We start from the raw sequence: 18,745 nt of genomic DNA on the forward strand, positions 1-18,745 counted from the left end.
TTAAATTACTATTTAATAAACCAATTACTAAAGAGTTGGGAGTATTGGTATGCTTATTGGCTGGTATTTGCATATTTGTATAACTGAAATAAGATGACATAGCACTTTTTCACTTTTCCCAAAAAGCTGCTTGGAGACCCGTCTCCAAACAGCTTTTTTTTCTAATTTTGCACTTTGTATTTTAACTCATATAGCCTAATGCTGGCTAGTGAAATCAATTATAATGCGTTAGATTTTAAGAGTTTTATTTTGGGAATTCAGTCTGATTCTGCAACGTCACCACAGCACGTTTTGAGGCGTGCACTGCACTGGCGAGTTAGCCAACCCTAACCCTAACCCACCGCTGCACTAACACGGTAGCGGCAGTCAACCAGCGATAACCCAGAGGCTTATATAACGAGTGGAACAGATGCACAGCCCCTATCCCTCAGTCAACGAGCTGCACTGGAGCTGCTGGGAAGCCGCAAACCGAAGAACACGCAGAGATGTCCGCATGCGAGTTTGAATCGCTGGAGAAATCTCTGGAGTCCCACCTGCCAGAGGCCGAGCTGTCGGAAGTGAAACGCATCTTATTCGGAAAGGACACACAGTGAGTTGTCGCGAGAGTAGCTATTTGTTTAACTGTGGTGAACCAGTTTTATGGATCATAGCTTTAGGCTCGTACGGAGCCCCTTGGTCTCAGCTGAGTGCGCACGGTTTAATAAACTGTGCGCACGGATTCATAACCCGTGCTCTCGGTTTAATAAACTGTGCGCACGGATTAAGAAACTGCAAATAGGAAATATACATTCTTACCTTAATTATAACGTGCCTCCTCCTACTTGTACTACAGCACATACTGTTAAAACATAGGTTTGAATCATTAAATCAATAGTAGTTTGGTGACGTCTAAGCACCACCGGCTGCTACTAGAGACCAGTCTTATAGAGGACGGCTCGTTTTGATACATATACATATAGTTCGTAGTTCATTGTTAACCTTACTACGTTAGGAAAGATGCGTCGTTTGTGATTTAATATAATTTCGCTTTAGAGTAATTGATCCCAGAAGTTTGTATCTGTGAATATCTTTCCTACTTTGCTCACGTTTATTAAACCGAGTGCACGGACTGTTAAACCGTGCGCACGGTTGATGAATCCTTGCGCACTGGGACCCCAGGAGCTGACCCCAGGGAGGCTCCGTAGCTCATGGAGCTGAACTGCTCCTCGCCTGTAAAGTGGACAAGCACGTGCGGCAGCAGCCGGGGGGAGACACAACTCCGTTTTCAAGTCGGACAGTTTCCAGCCGATTTCAGCAGCTTCAGGCTGAACAGGAAGTCCCAGAAACACTGTGGTCTGATTCCGATTTAGTGAAATGTTATCAGACCAAAATATCAGCTGGTACAAAGTCTCCAGTTGTTTTTATTGTGACAGAGTAATGTCAAAATTCTATGCATGTGATCTGTTAATAAACAACACTGAATAGATTTAGGCTGAATCCCATTCCTTCCCCTTACCCCTACCCCTTGGCCCTTACCCCTATCCCTTGGCCCTTGAAACCAAGGGGTAGGGGTAAGGGGTGAAAACATACCCCTATGAATTGGGACACCACTTGGTGACATCACCATACAGTATTGATCACAAACTTCCAAGATGCCGTCTAGGTCTGTTGATTGTGTGAGTTTGGACAACAGTGTGTGTTATATATTTTATAGTTATTTTAGGTTCACTTTGGTAGTGCAGAGTACTTATCTGTGTAGTACTTAAGTCTGTTTGCAATACAAATGTGTATACACATGCATCATGTGTACATATACATACATATACACCCTGTATACATGGTGTGTGTATATCTGTTTCAGTTATCACCGTTTTGAATGTCATTGATGTTCACAAAAACATTTTGTTGACAAAAATCTGTCTTTATTGGTGATAAATTGAACATAACAGGCAAAAACGTTACATAAAATATGTTACAGAACCATTATCAACTATTAGAACCATAACTACATGTCACACACAATAAAGGCACTCATATGTGTAAAACTAAAAAAATACACACAAGACCACAAACAAACTACACACACACAACACTGTTGTAACTACAGCTGCTCTGATATTCCAGACCAGTCTGGAGCCTTTTGGCCAGTAACCCCCCCCTCACATATCATCAGTGTCCCATATCAAAACCAACAACAATATAACAAGTGCATGAACAATGAACAGGAATTAATTACAGATTATTACAATAATAGTAGGCTACCAATGCAATAATGAATGGGTACAACATGAACATATGAATTAGGAAACGTCTGCTCGTTTTCAGCCCCAACCTGGATCAGCTGCTGTGTCCTCCTGTGTGAGACAGGGCGGTATATGTAAGCACGTAGCGATGTATCATAGACCGTTAATATATATCTAGCTATACAATCTATGCGATCTATACAGTCCATTCAAGGCAGAAATATGTGGGACTGTTCAACGTTAGCGTTAGTCGATTAGCGATTAGCGTTGCATGCAGCTAGCGATTTTTAAAAAGTTTCAGTTAGGAACATGGTTGCAAGTATACATGTACAGGACTGCATAGACCACAAAACAAGACTGTCGTAACTTTTAATCAATTATTTAAGCCGAAAGTACTTACATTCATGTGCTCTTGGTCGATGCAGCAGCCACACACTGCCTGTGTGTTTCTAGTGAGGTCGCGTCCACACTAGGTCCCAAGGGCTATACAGCCCTTGATCTATGCCCTACCCCTAGCTCGTAATACGTATTGGACCGGCACTAGGTGCCGCGTGAACGCGCAAAAGCTAGGGTAAGTGGAAGGGGTAAGGGGAAGGAAGGGGATTCAGCCTTAGTCTCGCTGACTTCTAAACCTATCAGCCACACATGTGGTTTGCACAGAATAAGTCTTTAAATCAGACAAACGGAAATTAAATGTAAATGGACTGTTCTTTTAAAGCGCTTTTCTAGTCTCAATAACTTCTTAAAGTTCTTTTACATAGTACAGGAATCCTTAACACACTGTGGCGCATGTGTGACTCCCAACAAAGATAGTACAGAGGTGGGATGTCTCACTCGGCAGCTAAAACAAGTGAGATGTTTCACTCTGTAGTTAAAACAGAAACCCAAACACACAGGGTGAAATGAGGATCTGCAGCATGGAATCCTATTCTGGTACAACCTCAAAATACAATTATGAACCTGAAAATGAGCAGAATATGGGCTCTTTAAAATCCCTGCGATTCAAAAACAATAAAAAGTTTATATAAAACATCATCACTTTGAGTAAATTATTAACCAATCAGCTGAGAGGTCAGGGTTTCCCAGCATACTCTGGGTCCGCATAGGTCTTGCAGTCAGTGAAAAGCAGAGCAAGTTGCTATCAAGTCAGACACAAATCTAACCGGCATGCAACGGCAGCTATCGCAGATGATCCATTCTGCGCAGACCTGGTTCTTCTCGAACGAGCCTACCAAGAGAATCTGCATCTCAGAACTGCGTCCGCCTTGATCTCAGGACCTTATCGTTGTCTATATTTGCATGACCTAAGAGCAAGTCGGACACAAATCTAGCCAGCATGCTTTGGGCGGCGATCAATTCTGCGCAGACCTGGCTCATCTCAAACAAGCAATTTTTCTATTCAGTTTGTTCCTGGTAAATTATTATTCTGTTGCGTGGACTTTGGTCAGCTGTGTAAGATCTGCAGTGTTCAACACACAACTTTTTAACCTGTTCAAAGAAAGGATTACTCATTAAAAGGTTCAAAACTTTCTAGTTTCAATGTCCAAGTAGGCTTCTTGCTACACTTAACAATAACCCTTATTGCTGAAAAGCACACAGGCAAAAACTGGGGAGAGGTAATAATCTAAAGCACTGTTTCTTTATGAGTCACATCTCCAATTATACTCAAGGCAAAATAATGCACTAAAGAAATAGGGCTGAAAATAACAAATTAAGCTGCATGTTATTTCATTGATAACTAATTTTGTCCAAAACATGTCCATAAATAGTCAAATATTGTTTTTGAATATCACAGGGCGTATGGCAAACAATCGTACTATAAGTACTTTGTTCTGTCCAACCAACAGTCCGAAACCCAAAGATGTTCAGTTCACTACATAATGTGACAAAGAAAACCAGAAATTCTACACATTTTAGAAGCTGTAACCAGCAAAAATGATCTCTGCTCTGTGGTGTTTGGACTGACACTGAAGAATACACAGAAACCGAGGGGACAGAGGTTTTGCTCACTTCTTGCTATTGATTTAAAAGCCTTAGAGACACCTGTGAACAATTTAATGTGTTCAGTTATTAATCAATGTTAGATCTTCTTCCTATCTTCTATTGGATTGGGTGTCCATTGTTTTTTATGGTGAAACGCAAAAGTATTTATAGGTTATTTGACAGGATTTTACAATTCTTTTTTTTTAATGCATTCCATTTATCTAAGTGACGAGGATAATACAATAGAACATAGAACACGGCTGCACGATCTACACTTGTGTTGCACAACCTCTTCACATCTGACTATTTGCTTTTAAAGTTTTAGTATTTCAAATATTATGTCTTTATCAAAAACTTATGTCTTTATGTAAATTATATCCAAATGCATTTTGAGAATAATGACTAATCACTATTCGGAGGTAGCCCTGCCTATTGTTTGGCATGTTTTGAAAACGTCACATAAGGGTTTCCATTGGGTAAATACTCATGAAAATCTTGTCTGTCACAGGAAGTTGGACCTGCCTGCATGTGCTGAGAGTGCTGCTGCTGAGCGTGACTTTGATCTGAAAGGTTACAGGTTTGAAGCTGCACAGGAACAACTGAGGCAGCCAAGAAGGATCCGTGTGGGACTCATTCAGAACCACATAGTTCTGCCCACTGATGCACCCATCCTGGACCAGGTCAGGACTCAGACATGATATAAAACAGGCCTGTCTCAGTTTCAGTGGGATAGAGACGGACAAGGTGCTGTACACTCATAAGGCCCTGTCACACCAACCCGATTATCGGCCGTGGGTCAGTCTTGCGAAGTCAGTGACTGGAGTCTGTTTGGTGTGTTCCGTGCCGTCATCAGTTAGAGGAGCCGTTGGCTTTCATTTGGGCCAATTTGAAATGTTGAATCGGAAGGCGGGCAGTCGGATTCAATGACCAATCGGATTGGTGGGGTGCTAATCCAGAAATGAGGAGCGCCTCTTACAATCTGACAAAATCTTGTCCATCTGAAAGGAAAACAGATTCAGCAACTATGTGGCATATTTCTCTTTTTAAATGTTTTCAGAAACACTGTTCAGTGAACTATTTTTATAAAACATCAGATCGTATTCCGAACAAGCCGCCATGATGGTCTGGCTTTTAAATCCGGCACTTTTTTGACCAACTGCCTTTTTTTGTTGAAGATCGGGCATCGGGTCGGTGTGTCACAGCCTTAACAGTCACTGGTGTAAACCCTCTGCTTGTCCCCACCACAGGTCAACGCCATGCACAGCCGGATGGGTGAAATGGTTGAAGTGGCGGCCATGTGCGGTGTAAACATTGTCTGCTTTCAGGAGACCTGGAGTGAGTGTTTTAATGTGTCAGAACTAGGGCTTCGATATTTTTATGCATCGACTGAATTACTTCCTTAGAATTGAGTGTTGAAAAATGTTTTTTCCGTCATTGCCAAATATGATTATTAAGGATAAGATCTCATCAGTGTCAGTGGGCCAATAAGCATACAGCATGCTTGCACCATGCTTGTGATTGGCTGTCTAAGAATACACGTCATAGAGGAATACAGGAAAAACTCCACGCTACGCACAGAAGCGCTCACACATGTTGTGTTGTAATGTCTTTTTGTTAAAATAGATTTATAAAAAAATCAATCAAGTTCAGGAACTGGTATTGATAGTATGGATGATGATGATAACGAAAAGTTGTGAATGATACCCAAACCTAGTTAGAACTGCACATTACATATTGGCCAGTTAACAAAACTAAACTTTCTTTTGCTGTCCCCAGCCATGCCCTTTGCTTTCTGCACCCGTGAGAAAGAACCTTGGACGGAGTTTGCTGAGTCTGCTGAAGAAGGAAACACCACACACTTCTGCCAAGAGGTGAGATTACAGAGGTCTGCCACAGTGCAATAATATGCTTTACTACAGAAGCCCAATAATAACACTGTGATTCTATCATTAGCTGGCTAAAAAATACAACATGGTAGTTGTTTCTCCAATTCTGGAGCGAGAGGGGCTGCACAGCACTCTGTGGAACACAGCAGTGGTGATCTCCAACTCTGGTAATGTGCTGGGAAAGAGCAGGAAGAACCATATTCCCAGGATTGGAGACTTCAATGAGGTCAGTGTGTGATTTCCGTACAAGCACCTGTATGAAATTATGCAAAGTGCTTTGTTCACTGTGTTTCTTTTACACTCAGTCTACATATTATATGGAGGGCGACACTGGCCACACAGTGTTCCAGACACAGTTTGGTAACATTGCTGTTAATATCTGCTACGGGCGCCATCACCCTCTCAACTGGTTTATGTACAGTATGAATGGAGCGGAGATCATTTTCAACCCCTCAGCTACTGTTGGAGCTCTCAGGTAATATACTCAACGGAGTAAGTAATAATTTAATAATAATAATTTATAGATCCCCAGTGAGGTAATTACAATTCACACTCTGTTTTGTTAGTAATCACTACACACAGGCCTGAAATACACACACACACGCTTAGGACCTATTCATGCAATAATGGAGAGATGTTAGGGTGAGTGGGCTGCCAGTGCTGGACCAGCGCCTTGAGCAGTTGGGGGGGGGGGTGCCTTGCTCCTGGCAGTGCCCAGGAGATGAACTGGCATCTCTCCAGCTACCAGCCCACAGAATTTTGGGGGGAAATCTGCGTGCATATGGTGTCAGAAATTTGTGTGAAATTTGATGTAGTATGCATACCAGGGGGTTAGGTGGTGGTGTGAAGCACTGACACACAACAGCACGAAGTCCACGCGCCTCTGTAGACCCTTCCTTCTTCTTCTCTCCCTAGTAGCTCAAAACCAAAACACAACAAAAGCTGTCAATTTTGTCTGGACAGACAACGAGGTGGAGTTATTGCTCCAAACAACCTTAGATTCCAAAGGCACAACAAGGCGTGGACCGGGAGTCCTGCCAGTCAAAATATATAGACATATGGACCAAATTTCTTCAGCAGTGTCCTGTACCTGGAGGGACGTCAGAGTGAGCCACCGTAAGCAGATCGGAGCAGACTTCCGCGTTTTTACCCCTTTAGACAGGAACACAACATTTCCACTCTGGAGGGTGGTTTCACTTTTTTGCGTTTTTAAGTCCAAAAAATGCCGTTGCCGTCAAAACAAAAGGCCCATCTGATAAAATATGTTGTCGTCATCACCCGGAGCGTCATGTAAACAGGGTCTAAGTTTCTGTGCAAAGTTTCTGACTGTTAAAAGGAAGTTTTTCCTTGCAACTGTCACACTAAAGGCTTGCTCTTGGGGGGAATTTTTAGGTCTTTGCACATTTTGAGTGTGGTCTAGACCTACTCTCTGTTGTTATTCGACACTATAAATAAAATTCTATTGAATAGTGGTACCTATTCCCTTTTTCCCCCCAAAACTAGACCTATTGCTGTTGCTATACATTGAACCATACTGATGTTGTTGTTGTTATTGTTTTTTGTACATCAACACTAATGTTTTTTTTAGGGCTGGGCAAGTTAACGCGTTTTTATCGCGTTAACTAATTAATTCATTAACGCCGACAATTTTTTTTATCGCGCGTTAACGCAGTTTTTATTATTTCTTTATTATTGTAAAAGTTTGTTGCTGACAGGCTTTGTAAATACTGCAAAGTCGAAATTTTCTTATCCCGGGAGTACTTCCAGTCTGAAATATCCCCTGGACAGCTGATACCAGCAAATCATTCAGCGAAACACACAGTGGCGCGAGGCTTCGGCAGGCTACGTTAGATGCAGCGTGTGGGTAACTAGAGATAAACAAAGGCAAGAGAAGCTAACAAATACCATAGCAACGTGGACGAGTTGTATGAAAAGTAGAGGACTGCAAAACATGCACCCGACGTTTCTCTTAATTTTTTTTTTTAATTTCTTTATCTGTTTATTAATCCCCAATGGGGAAATTACAATTTACACTGTGTCCACACTTGTTAGTAGTCACACACAGTCCTGAACTACACACACACATTCAGGATCTATACATGCACTAATGGAGAGATGTCAGAGTGAGTGGGCTGCCAGCCGAACCAGTGCCCTGAGCGGGTGGGGGGGTACGGTGCCTTACTCAACAGCACCTGGCAGTGCCCAGGAGGTGAAGTGGCATCTCTCCAGCCACCAATCCACACTCCCTTCTTTTTGGTCCATACGGGGACTTGAACCAGTGACCCTCCGGTTCCCAACCCAACTCCCTATGGACTGAGCTACTGCCACCCCAAACTAGGGACTACTGGACTCACTGGGTAACCAGAATTATCTGGGAGTAACAGTTCATTATACTGATGAAAAGTGGGCGCTGCATTCACATGCTCTGACTGGCATTATGCTGAGACATGCGCGGGAAACTTTATTGAAGTTGCAGAGCAGTGGAATGTGTCAAATAAAGTCCCCGCAGTTAGGACAGATAGTATGTAGAGATACGAAATATGATCGCTGCTGCGAGCCTTCTGCCTTTTGATCATGTCCCCTGCTTTGCGCACGGTCTCAAGCGTTCTGTCACAGTGTCTCTGCTTTACAGCGCGTTGGACAGTGTCCCTCAGTGTCTCTGCTTTACAGCGCGTTGGACAGTGTCCCTCAGTGTCTCTGCTTTACAGCGTGTTTGACAGTGCCGTTGCGAAGTGCAGAAAAGTTGTGTGTGCTGCAGAGTTAGAGCAACAACAGAAGAACATGGACCAAAGGAGTCGCTTATCCTGTACACTAAATATTTTATTTAACTGCTACTTCAGAAACAAAATGCTGGTAAGTTTTTGTAGAACAAATGTTACGACACCTTTGCTCATATGGCAGAACATTTAAAATAAAATTGCACTATATAAACTACTTTTGAATTCATTATTTCATTTTGCGATTAATCGCGATTAATCAGGAAAATGATGCGAATAATCGCGATTACAAATTTTAATTGTTGCCCAGCTCTAGTTTTTTTTCTTGTCTACAGTGAGCCCATGTGGTCCATTGAGGCCAGGAATGCAGCAATAGCTAACCACTGCTTCACGTGTGCAATCAACCGTGTTGGGACGGTAAGTCAGTCTCTAGAACTGCAATCATTCACAGAGCTCTGATAAATAACAGCCTTTTCATTTGGTTTTAGTCACTGGGGATACATATAGTAAGTAATATTGTACGCACAATATTCCAAGCATGTTCATCCCCAATGACTAGAAGTTACAACAAACAGACATTGCACCACACACAGTTGGAGTACTGTCAGACGCAGAGCAGCTTAACCCCTGAACATTCAGAACTTCCTGAATGAGTCAATGTATTACAATGCCATCTATTTGCATATAGACTGTGCAACAGTCACTGTGATTGGTGTGCAAAGTCTTCTCTATTTAGTAGGACTGCACAATATGAGGAAAATATCTAATTGCTGATATGATTCACAATATTGGAGGGAGTGATCATATTTATATAATTATTCTCATTTTCATTTAAATTTATTGACATTGAAAGAAATTCAAATGATTATAGTGTGATTTTTACGAGGATCTGTACCACACAAAGATTTTTTTCTGTTGGATACGATTTGTCAAACTTCAGAAAAAAAGCCTGGCAGTGGTGACGTCTACATGATATACGTACATCTTGATTTTCCTCTGTTCCTAACTACTTCTGGCCTCTTAAAATGTATAAATGTATGTCATCATTTAATTGTATCTTTTTTACGGTGACAGTGTTAACATATCATTGTTGTAACACTAACAATATCAACATATATGAATGTAAGAACATTTTTAGAACGATAGCCTGACTGACCTTGCAGCATGTAGTATATCTGGAGGGTGGACAAGGGGGTCCTCAGGAATATAGTTGACCTTGTGGTTGCCTGATTTTATTGCTTTTTATATATATCTGATGGTGTTGACAAAAACGTGGTACACATTTTGAGCAACCACTAAAGAGTAAATGAATTATGGGGGAGGAAGGAGGACCCAGACCCGGAGCAGTGGGAAAATTCAAAAAAGGCTTTATTAACAAAAAACACAGTCCAACGAACCGGGGATCCAACAGAAAACCTGAAAATGTCCAAAACTTCAAAAACTCCCAGAAGGGCCAGGGGATAAGAGGCACAAAAACTGGGAATCAAGGCAGGGAATTACTCACAGGGGAAAAAACACCGGGAACACGGTGACAAGCTGAGCTACAGGATTGACACAACAAACTCTCAAGCAGGACAAAGTCAAAAGGACCTGACGAGGCACAAGGGAATCACAGATATTAAATACACAGGGTAATTGGGTAACGAGGCAGGTGACGAAAGGGCAGGGGAGCAGGTGGAGCACATCAGGTAATCACAGGAGCGGACAGGCGCAGGAAGTCAAGCTAGGGGCGGAACAAGACAAAATACAGACTTCAAAATAAAGCAGGAAACAGAACCAACAGACACTGGGGGAACAGAGGACAGGACCAACAACACAAAACCAGGGAGAAACTAATACAAAATCACAAGAAGGCCAAAAAGGGAAAAATATACCCAAACAAAACCCCAAACCACAACAAACTGTTGATGAATGTTTTCATCTGGTAATTATTTTATTCATTTTAAAAACATTTTTGTTTTTTTATCAAACTGAAATGTTAATACCTTGTTTGAGGACAAGTGATTTTGTGGTTAATGAGTTCACGTGTAAAAAATATAATTCATTACATTAAAAAAAACTAACTTATGAAAAAAGTTTGCATTCGTGCAAAAGACCCTCAAATGATTTACCCTGATTATTTATTTTCATCAACAGAATTAGCCCTTTTCTTAGTGGGACATGTTTTCCCCAAGTTCTCAAGAAAGTATACAACACTGATATTATCCTAAAGACTCTTTACACACCCAATTCTTCCCAAAATTGGAAGCTTCATAGCAATAGGTTGTGGTAGCTAGGGCCCTCTTCAGGGGTCTCCACTCAGCTCAGTCACCGTTGGGAGTCGGTGAGACTTTGTGTTTATTTGTGTATTTCACACAGGAACATTTCAAAAGTGAATTCACATCTGGTGATGGGAAAAAAGGTAAGACACTTGTTTCCTAGAATTGAAAAAAAATTGCTTCATTTTCAATTAGTTTCTTTAACTTGTAAATGTGCATTAGTATGTTTATTCTTACGGATAACCTGAATGTTTTGTGATGTTGCAGTATTTATTTTATCTATAAATATATGCGTGTTTTCCGAGTCTGTCATGTGTGGTCCTACATCCAGTATTTCAGTACCCCTTACAGCTCTCCTGACTTTTGCAGCTCACCATGACTTTGGACACTTCTATGGATCCAGTTATGTGGCTGCTCCTGACGGCAGCCGCACTCCAGGGCTCTCCAGGACCCATGACGGACTCCTGGTGGTAGAAATGGATCTCAACCTGAACAGACAAATCAGCGACAAATGGAGTTTTAAGGTAAAAACTAACTGGGAATTACATATGTTGCCTTCCCGTTATCACTTTTTGACCTAATTTAATGCTACATCTACACTGCTATCGATGCAAGAGTTTTAGCTCCAGTAGCAGAACTAATCTTCATCCATATTAGTTTATATCCACGACGTTGCCATCGGAAATTCCGCTGTATTTTACTCTTCTCGGCCGGATGTCCGTTACTTTCCACCATTTTGTGTTGGAATTTTGCACCACCATGGATTTCTGAGGACTCTGGTTACCTGGTCCTCAGATCTCTGCAGGGTAAATCCAGACAGCTAGCTAGACTATCTGTCCAATCTGAGGACTATGGTTACCTGGTAATTATACCAGTAAATATCTTCACTTGATTTTCTGAGCCTGATGACACAGTCTTCTGACCCTAGTCATACTGAGAAATCCAGAGAGCGTTGTGTGGCGCTGGTAGTCTTAATTGGCTTTGTAGCAGCTCATTTGGCAATGGCTTGAATGTAACCGGTGTTCATCAATATACAAAAGTTACGCACTAAAGCTTTAAACAAAAAACGTAGAAGTGTAGCTGTCCCATAACGGTCTGTGTTCCTGCAGTGATTGGTTGGTTGTATATTAGACCTACTTGCCAAAGAGACAAAGGTTTAAAGAAACTTTGTATTATGTCAACAACGTTGTTTCTAAAAACCAATATATTCGCCTAAACTACTGTTAATCTATGTATGTACCTTACTTTGCAGATGACAGGGCGATATTCTGAGTATGCAGAGGAACTTACCAAGGCTGTCAGACATGACTTCAAACCCAACATAGTGAAGGAGTAGATAATATTCTATAGTAGATTTAAGTAAGAAACAAACCAAGTTGTTCTTTTCTTTTTCCCTAAAGTTGGGGATTGTTTTATTAGAAATAACCCCATGCAATGTAGCGTCTCTTTTTTGAGGGGTCCTGTTTCTTCTGCTTAGTTTGTCTATATTTGTTTGTAAGTCAGATTGTTGGCCTTTTCTTAATTCCATCCCTTTATGGCAGAACACTAAATTCAAAGTAAAACCAGTGTTCTTTATAAGTGGATAACTTACTTTTTTTAATTTCATTGTTGATCCAAGTAAGGTTGTAGCAGCTGAGTGCATTGAATTGAACAAGGGTTTGTTTTATTGCATATGAATTCAACTTTTAATCAGTACAACAAACAATTACGTGTCTTTAAAAAATGAACTTAGTCTTGTATAACAATTGCCCCAAATTTTGTATCCTAAAATAGCTAGTTTCATACCTTCATAACAGTACACATCATGGTATAGCATGTTTTCTGGTAATTCATTAAAATCATAAATCTATATGAAATAACCACATGGTAAAGCCTATTTTTGTATAGTGTTGTATGAATTAAATACTTTATACTATGAATGCAAAGTACTAAGAATGTTGTCATGTCATTGAGAACTTAAGTGCAAAATGAATATAACGCTCAAGGATCAGAACATTACATGTCCAAATGTTGTAAATGTTGTCCGATATACATCGTCCAGCCCTAGTCACGCTTTAAGGTCAAACAATCATCTGCATGACTTTTAAAGACTTTAAAAGATATTGTCATTAGAGGCACCAATGGAAATTGATATAATCATGAAATGATCCAATGAAAACATGTAGGCTATTTTGGCTGATAAGATAGATGTCCTCTCAGGACTGTGTGGGCATCATGTGGTTTGAAGAATGTGTTTGACTGGCGGCTCCGTCACTCTCTACTGAGCTTTGTTGCAACTACTGCTGGAAAAATCCTACATCTTCATTGTTCTTAGCACAAAGAGTTTGGTGACCTCACATCAAAATGTACAACCATTTTATTGAGACAATTATTAATTATTCAGTTCATAGATTATAGAGTGCTGATAATCTACTCTATACAATTTTAGGTTAATATGCTTTAGGGAAAAAAAAAAGGTTGGTTGGACTACTGATGTTTAAGATAACTGCGTTTGTGATTATTAAATCCGTCCTCCCAAGAACCACATTAGTTATAGGAGGCTCATAACAGCTGGCTAATATTGGAATGGCCTATATTAATGTTTAATAAAAAAATATAAGGTTTGTGCACTTTGTGGTTTAAAATGTGTTGTTTGTTCTACCTAAAAAAAAAAATTAAAAAAAAATCACAACCAAGTATACATAATTTTCTATTTATTCAGAAAAGCAATTACATGGTCATTTATTTATTTAAATAACACATAATTATGTCTGGTTTGAAGTGTAGTGCAAAAACATATACGCAATACCAAAATAAGTGACAATGAGGAAACGACCTAGTCTTCACAACAGAGAACATGAGTCAGAATTACTCTTTGTACTGCCACTACTCTCTATCCAGCATGTTGCCGGGGCACCAAAACACCAAGCTGTTTCTTTTCTCTCAAGTTAAGTGAATGAAACTGATGAGTTCATGTTTCAGTCAATCCATTGTCCATGTTCTTCTAAAGGCAGATTGAGTTCCACAGACCAACTTTGGGCTTTTGCATTGAACTAGTTGTCATTTGACACATGTCACACTTTAGAGCAAAAATTACCTGAGACTCACAAAACTACTTCCTGTATTCCCTGTCGATAAATAATGAGAATAAAAGGTGACGGAGAAGTGAGTTGCAAGGATTTCTTTTAAAAAAGGCAAGTGGAGGTGAGGCTGGTGGTGGCTGATGAGCCTCTTAAGGACTTCAACACTTAACAGAACAAATAAATTAGATACACTAAAATGTTGTCATCAGCCCTGAAATATGCGCACACTATTTCCTGGTAATTCCTATTCTATTAGTCATAAGTCCCACATTTTATCCACTGCAGTTTCACAGATCTGAAATACTCACACTTTGAGATTTCAACAGCTCCAATATGGGTCATTCAAATTCAACAAAGATGCAATAAAATACATTTGAACTATCTGCTTATCTCAAAAAAAGTGGATTAAAAAAATTAATTCAACTTAGACTATTCAAACTCCCAGCGGCTGATATTTTACGGGTCGCGTGGTACTGACTGTGTAGGAGGGAATACGAGCGGTGAATCTGCAGCAGTCATGTCGTCAGTTGGGCTTATTAGCACCGGAGAGGAGGGCCCAGGGGATCTGCGACAACTGACACCAGGGGGAGCCACAAGTCCGAGACTGTCGAACCTGCAGCATCAGAAGACCACTACAATGATGAGCTGAGGAAGAGTGAACTCCAAACCCATCCTCACTGTCCATCAACTCTCCTTAAAGACCAACAGGATATCCTCATCTGTCCCATAGCTCCGCCGAGCCTCCTCAAAGTTACCGACGCTTGTGCAGCACACCCCTAAATATAACACACACACACACACACACACACACACACACACACACACACACACACACACACACACACACAACACACACACACACACCACACACACACAACACACACACACACACACACACACACACTTGTTACTACAGTAGCAGTCTAAGGATTATAGTAGTTCAAGAATCAGCTAATTGTCTTTTTATTTGCCACTAGCAGTGTGTCTGTTTGTGTTTCCTCTAGTGTCACAATGAGGTTTACATGAGTGAAATATCTTAACATCTATTGGATGGATTGCCATGAAATTTGGTACAGACATTCATCCCCCTCAGGATGAATTCTAATACTTTAAATGATTATTTTACTTACACATAGTCTATAGACATGGCATTCCACTTCCGGGATTGCTCCTGTTGAGCCCTAACATTCCGCTGGATGTCACTCTTTTCGGATGTCCATTACCTCCCGCTTTCTTTGTGTTGATTTCTGAGGACTATGGTTACCTGGTCCTCAGATCTCTGCAGGGTAAATCCAGACAGCTAGCTGGACTATCTGTCCAATCTGAGGACTATGGTTACCTGGTCCTCAGATCTCTGCAGGGTAAATCCAGACAGCTAGCTAGACTATCTGTCCAATCTGAGGACTATGGTTACCTGGTCCTCAGATCTCTGCAGGGTAAATCCAGACAGCTAGCTAGACTATCTGTCCAATCTGAGGACTATGGTTACCTGGTCCTCAGATCTCTGCAGGGTAAATCCAGACAGCTAGCTAGACTATCTGTCCAATCTGAGTTTTCTGTTGATGACTAAAACTACTTCTGAACATTCACTGATCCACCAAAACAAGTTCTTTCCCAAGGCTATATTGCAGCAGCATTGTGGCTTAACAAAATGCTAATTAAGGAGAGCACGTTTTTCTCCCATCCCCGAATGCTGTTTGGACTCGCCAGTCCCTGCTCCACAGCACTGTGAAGGAAGGTCTGACAATGTGAGGCTACTTTTCACAATGAATCCTCATTTGTTCAAAATTTCAATGATCTCAAAGGTTGGCTATTCCAAAAACTGTTTTTGTTTTGAATGCAGAACTAAATTATCTTAGAGGTAACAACCAAAAAGTAAACATACTAAAATAAGCTTTGATGTAAGGCTGCAACTAAAAATTTTCATTAATCTATTAATTTTATGTTTTAGATTTATCGGTTAATTGTTAAGTCAAACTGTCAGAGCCCAGGGGGGAAGACTAGGCCTGCATGATTCGAGGAATAATATGAATCACGAATGAATTAATCATTTTTTTTCTTAGAATTGATATCATGATTCTCTGCCACAATTTCTTTCTCACTAAGTGTAATGTTTATTGCACACATGAACCATGACAAAACAAAACTAATTGGCAATAGGAAATATAGATATTTTTTTGGCACCTACAGCACACTGTGCATCACCACAAGCCTGTAGACCGAGAGGCTTCAATGAAGAGAAGGGAGAGCATCGCAGCGCTTGGGCGCACTTTAAAACCTATTTTATACAGTTTATGATTAAAATTCACGGAAGAAAATTGCAGCGTTTGTGATGCAGTTGGCTCGTAAAATCAATGAGAATAGAAGTCTTTAAAAAATCTTTATAAAAAAAAAGAACAAAAAGAAATTTGTAGGTATTTAAAAATTAAATCGTGAATCGAGATAGCGATTTTTTTAACGATTTTGTTGTTCAGGCCTAGTGAAGACTTCATATTTTACATTTTGTCAATCATGTATGTAATTACTAATTATGAAAAGCCAAAAATCCTCAATTGAAACTGCAGTGTTTGCTAGACAAATGACCTGGACAATTAAACGAGTATCAAAAGGGTTGGTCATTATTTTTCTGTTGATAAACTTGTGTGTTAATCCACAAATGTTTCAGCACAACTTTTATCTAAAAAGACAACTAATATCCCCTTATGTGGCAAAAAGGGGAAAAAGGTGTCAGGGCATTCAAGTCCTGATGACGAATGACACAGTTTCTTGGCATTATATTTTTAAAAACTGATATTAAATCTATATTTTAAACTGTTTTCAAAAAAACTTTTGAAACATTTCTCTTATTCAATTCCAGTTTTGCAACATTCTGCCTGTCCTTTGGACATATGAGATTACTCACGGTCTGAATATGCAGGGTTGTTGTAGAAAACACAGCCAGTGGTCCTGTTGAAGCCACACAATACCACAAAGTGGCCCTGGTACTCTGGCTTCCTGCAGAAACACTTCTGGCCCACAGGCAGGAAGCAGCAGTATTTGACAGGCGAGGAGCACAGTTCACATGTCAAGACAACAGCGTTGACCAGCACTATGGCAACGTGGCCATGCTCCAGATGAGCCTGGATTTCCTGAACTGTCACAGAGCTAAGTGAGAAGAGATCCGCAAAGACAGGTCATGTGTTAGATTTACTTTATCTAAGGCAAAAGCTGGTGGCTTGTCAAAGTGAGTAAGAACTAACAGCCAAACTCACCATTTTTTTACCACCACACCTTTGCTCTCTGCTTTTAGGAAGAGCTCATTCACTCTGTCTTCTTCTGTATCAAAGTGTTTCTTATAGAAGGACTGCAAACCATACCAAAAGACAAAGCCACAATCATATACACAGAACATAACAATCTTGCTAGGACAGTAGAAATGGTGTAGACTCAGCAAAGTACCTGATTCCTAAAGCCCTTATCAACACCCAAGGTCTGCGTTAAAAAGCAGTGTTTGATTCCTAGATGGCACATGAGGTAGGCCAGGTCAATAGTCCACACACTCTCTGTCAACTGGAGCTCCCAGCATGCTCTCTGAAACTCCTCATCACTGACTGGATGGAGGTACCTGCAACATTAGACAGTCATCCTGTGAATCCCAATGGGTTAACTGTAATGAACGACTATTAACATATTCACTGTGTTTACTGTAGTTAATCAGAAGACCTTTGCAGACTACATAATGCTTAAAAATGATTAACACACCAATTCAAGAAGTTAGCCGCTTTGCTGTGCACTTACTTCAGGACCATCCTGGAGCAGGCTAACCCACAGTCCCAGTGGAAGAGCTGCCGAATGACAGGCACGTTCAGCAAGACGGCATCCTCTGAGAAAACCCTTATTATTATTATTAATGTTAGTTACACTTTCACAACTGGAAACGGACGCTGCTATCAGAAAAACAATGTCACGCTAGCTCAGTTCGTAACGTTTCGTTTCAAGTTATTGACAGCAGGTCGAGCCACTCACCTGTCATTCTGTTGTGTTCTTTCTTAGACAAGGAGCCCACTAGCTAATGTTAACTCGAGACAAGCTGGCCGGTCTTGTTTACAGCATTGAAGCCACGGTGGGGTTTCTTCATGGATGCTTAGCAGCAGAAAGCAGCTGGCCAACTACAGTATTAGCTGTCAGGCTAGCAGTATTACCGTAAACTAGTCTGCTGGCAGGTTCACTGCTTTTACAGAGAAGCTAGCGCCTCAGCGCACACTACTGCTGCACATACAATTATTAGTTAACTAAACAAATACGGGTTGTAAGCAAGAAAAACTATTTTTGGCAAGTTACTTCAGACGACGAAGCTCTGCTTCGGTTAGCTGCTGCCTGCTAGCATACTGAGAAGCCTCTTTCTTGTGTTTCTTCATGTTGTCATGCTGTAAGTTATGCTGCCCCCTTGCGGTGCGGGGTAGTCTTCTATGAAATGGTTCAGACTAGAAGGTGGGCTCATTTCAGTAAACAACCTGCACTCATTTTCCACATTTCAACAGTTTTATTGAAGAATCAAATTTATGTGGAAGATCTATGTTTTTAAGTCATATTTTCTTCAGAGCAGGATCAGCAGGTTCCCTCTGCAGAAAAATGTTA

General features: G+C 40.7%; 2 protein-coding genes across 2 annotated transcripts; one reads left to right on the top strand and one right to left on the bottom strand.

Moving 5' to 3' along the window:
* Positions 1-324: 324 nt before the first annotated feature.
* On the top strand, positions 325-12,782 carry upb1 (ureidopropionase, beta). Its single transcript, XM_032515425.1, has 10 exons — positions 325-589; positions 4,714-4,885; positions 5,453-5,540; positions 5,982-6,076; positions 6,159-6,317; positions 6,397-6,566; positions 9,144-9,225; positions 11,167-11,209; positions 11,436-11,590; positions 12,319-12,782. Exons 1-10 carry the CDS (start codon positions 486-488, stop codon positions 12,400-12,402), a joined length of 1,152 nt encoding a protein of 383 aa, XP_032371316.1. The 5' UTR covers positions 325-485; the 3' UTR covers positions 12,403-12,782.
* A 961-nt stretch (positions 12,783-13,743) lies between these two features.
* gucd1 (guanylyl cyclase domain containing 1) lies at positions 13,744-18,543 on the bottom strand. Its single transcript, XM_032515426.1, has 6 exons — positions 18,134-18,543; positions 17,906-17,990; positions 17,567-17,732; positions 17,380-17,471; positions 17,031-17,272; positions 13,744-14,904 (listed from the first exon to the last, which is right to left on the bottom strand). The coding sequence occupies exons 1-6, from the start codon at positions 18,138-18,140 to the stop codon at positions 14,813-14,815; spliced, it is 684 nt and encodes a 227-aa protein (XP_032371317.1). The 5' UTR covers positions 18,141-18,543; the 3' UTR covers positions 13,744-14,812.
* Positions 18,544-18,745: the final 202 nt, after the last annotated feature.

Source organism: Etheostoma spectabile, chromosome 5 (genome assembly GCF_008692095.1).
Source record: "Etheostoma spectabile isolate EspeVRDwgs_2016 chromosome 5, UIUC_Espe_1.0, whole genome shotgun sequence".
Lineage (NCBI taxonomy): Eukaryota > Metazoa > Chordata > Actinopteri > Perciformes > Percidae > Etheostoma > Etheostoma spectabile.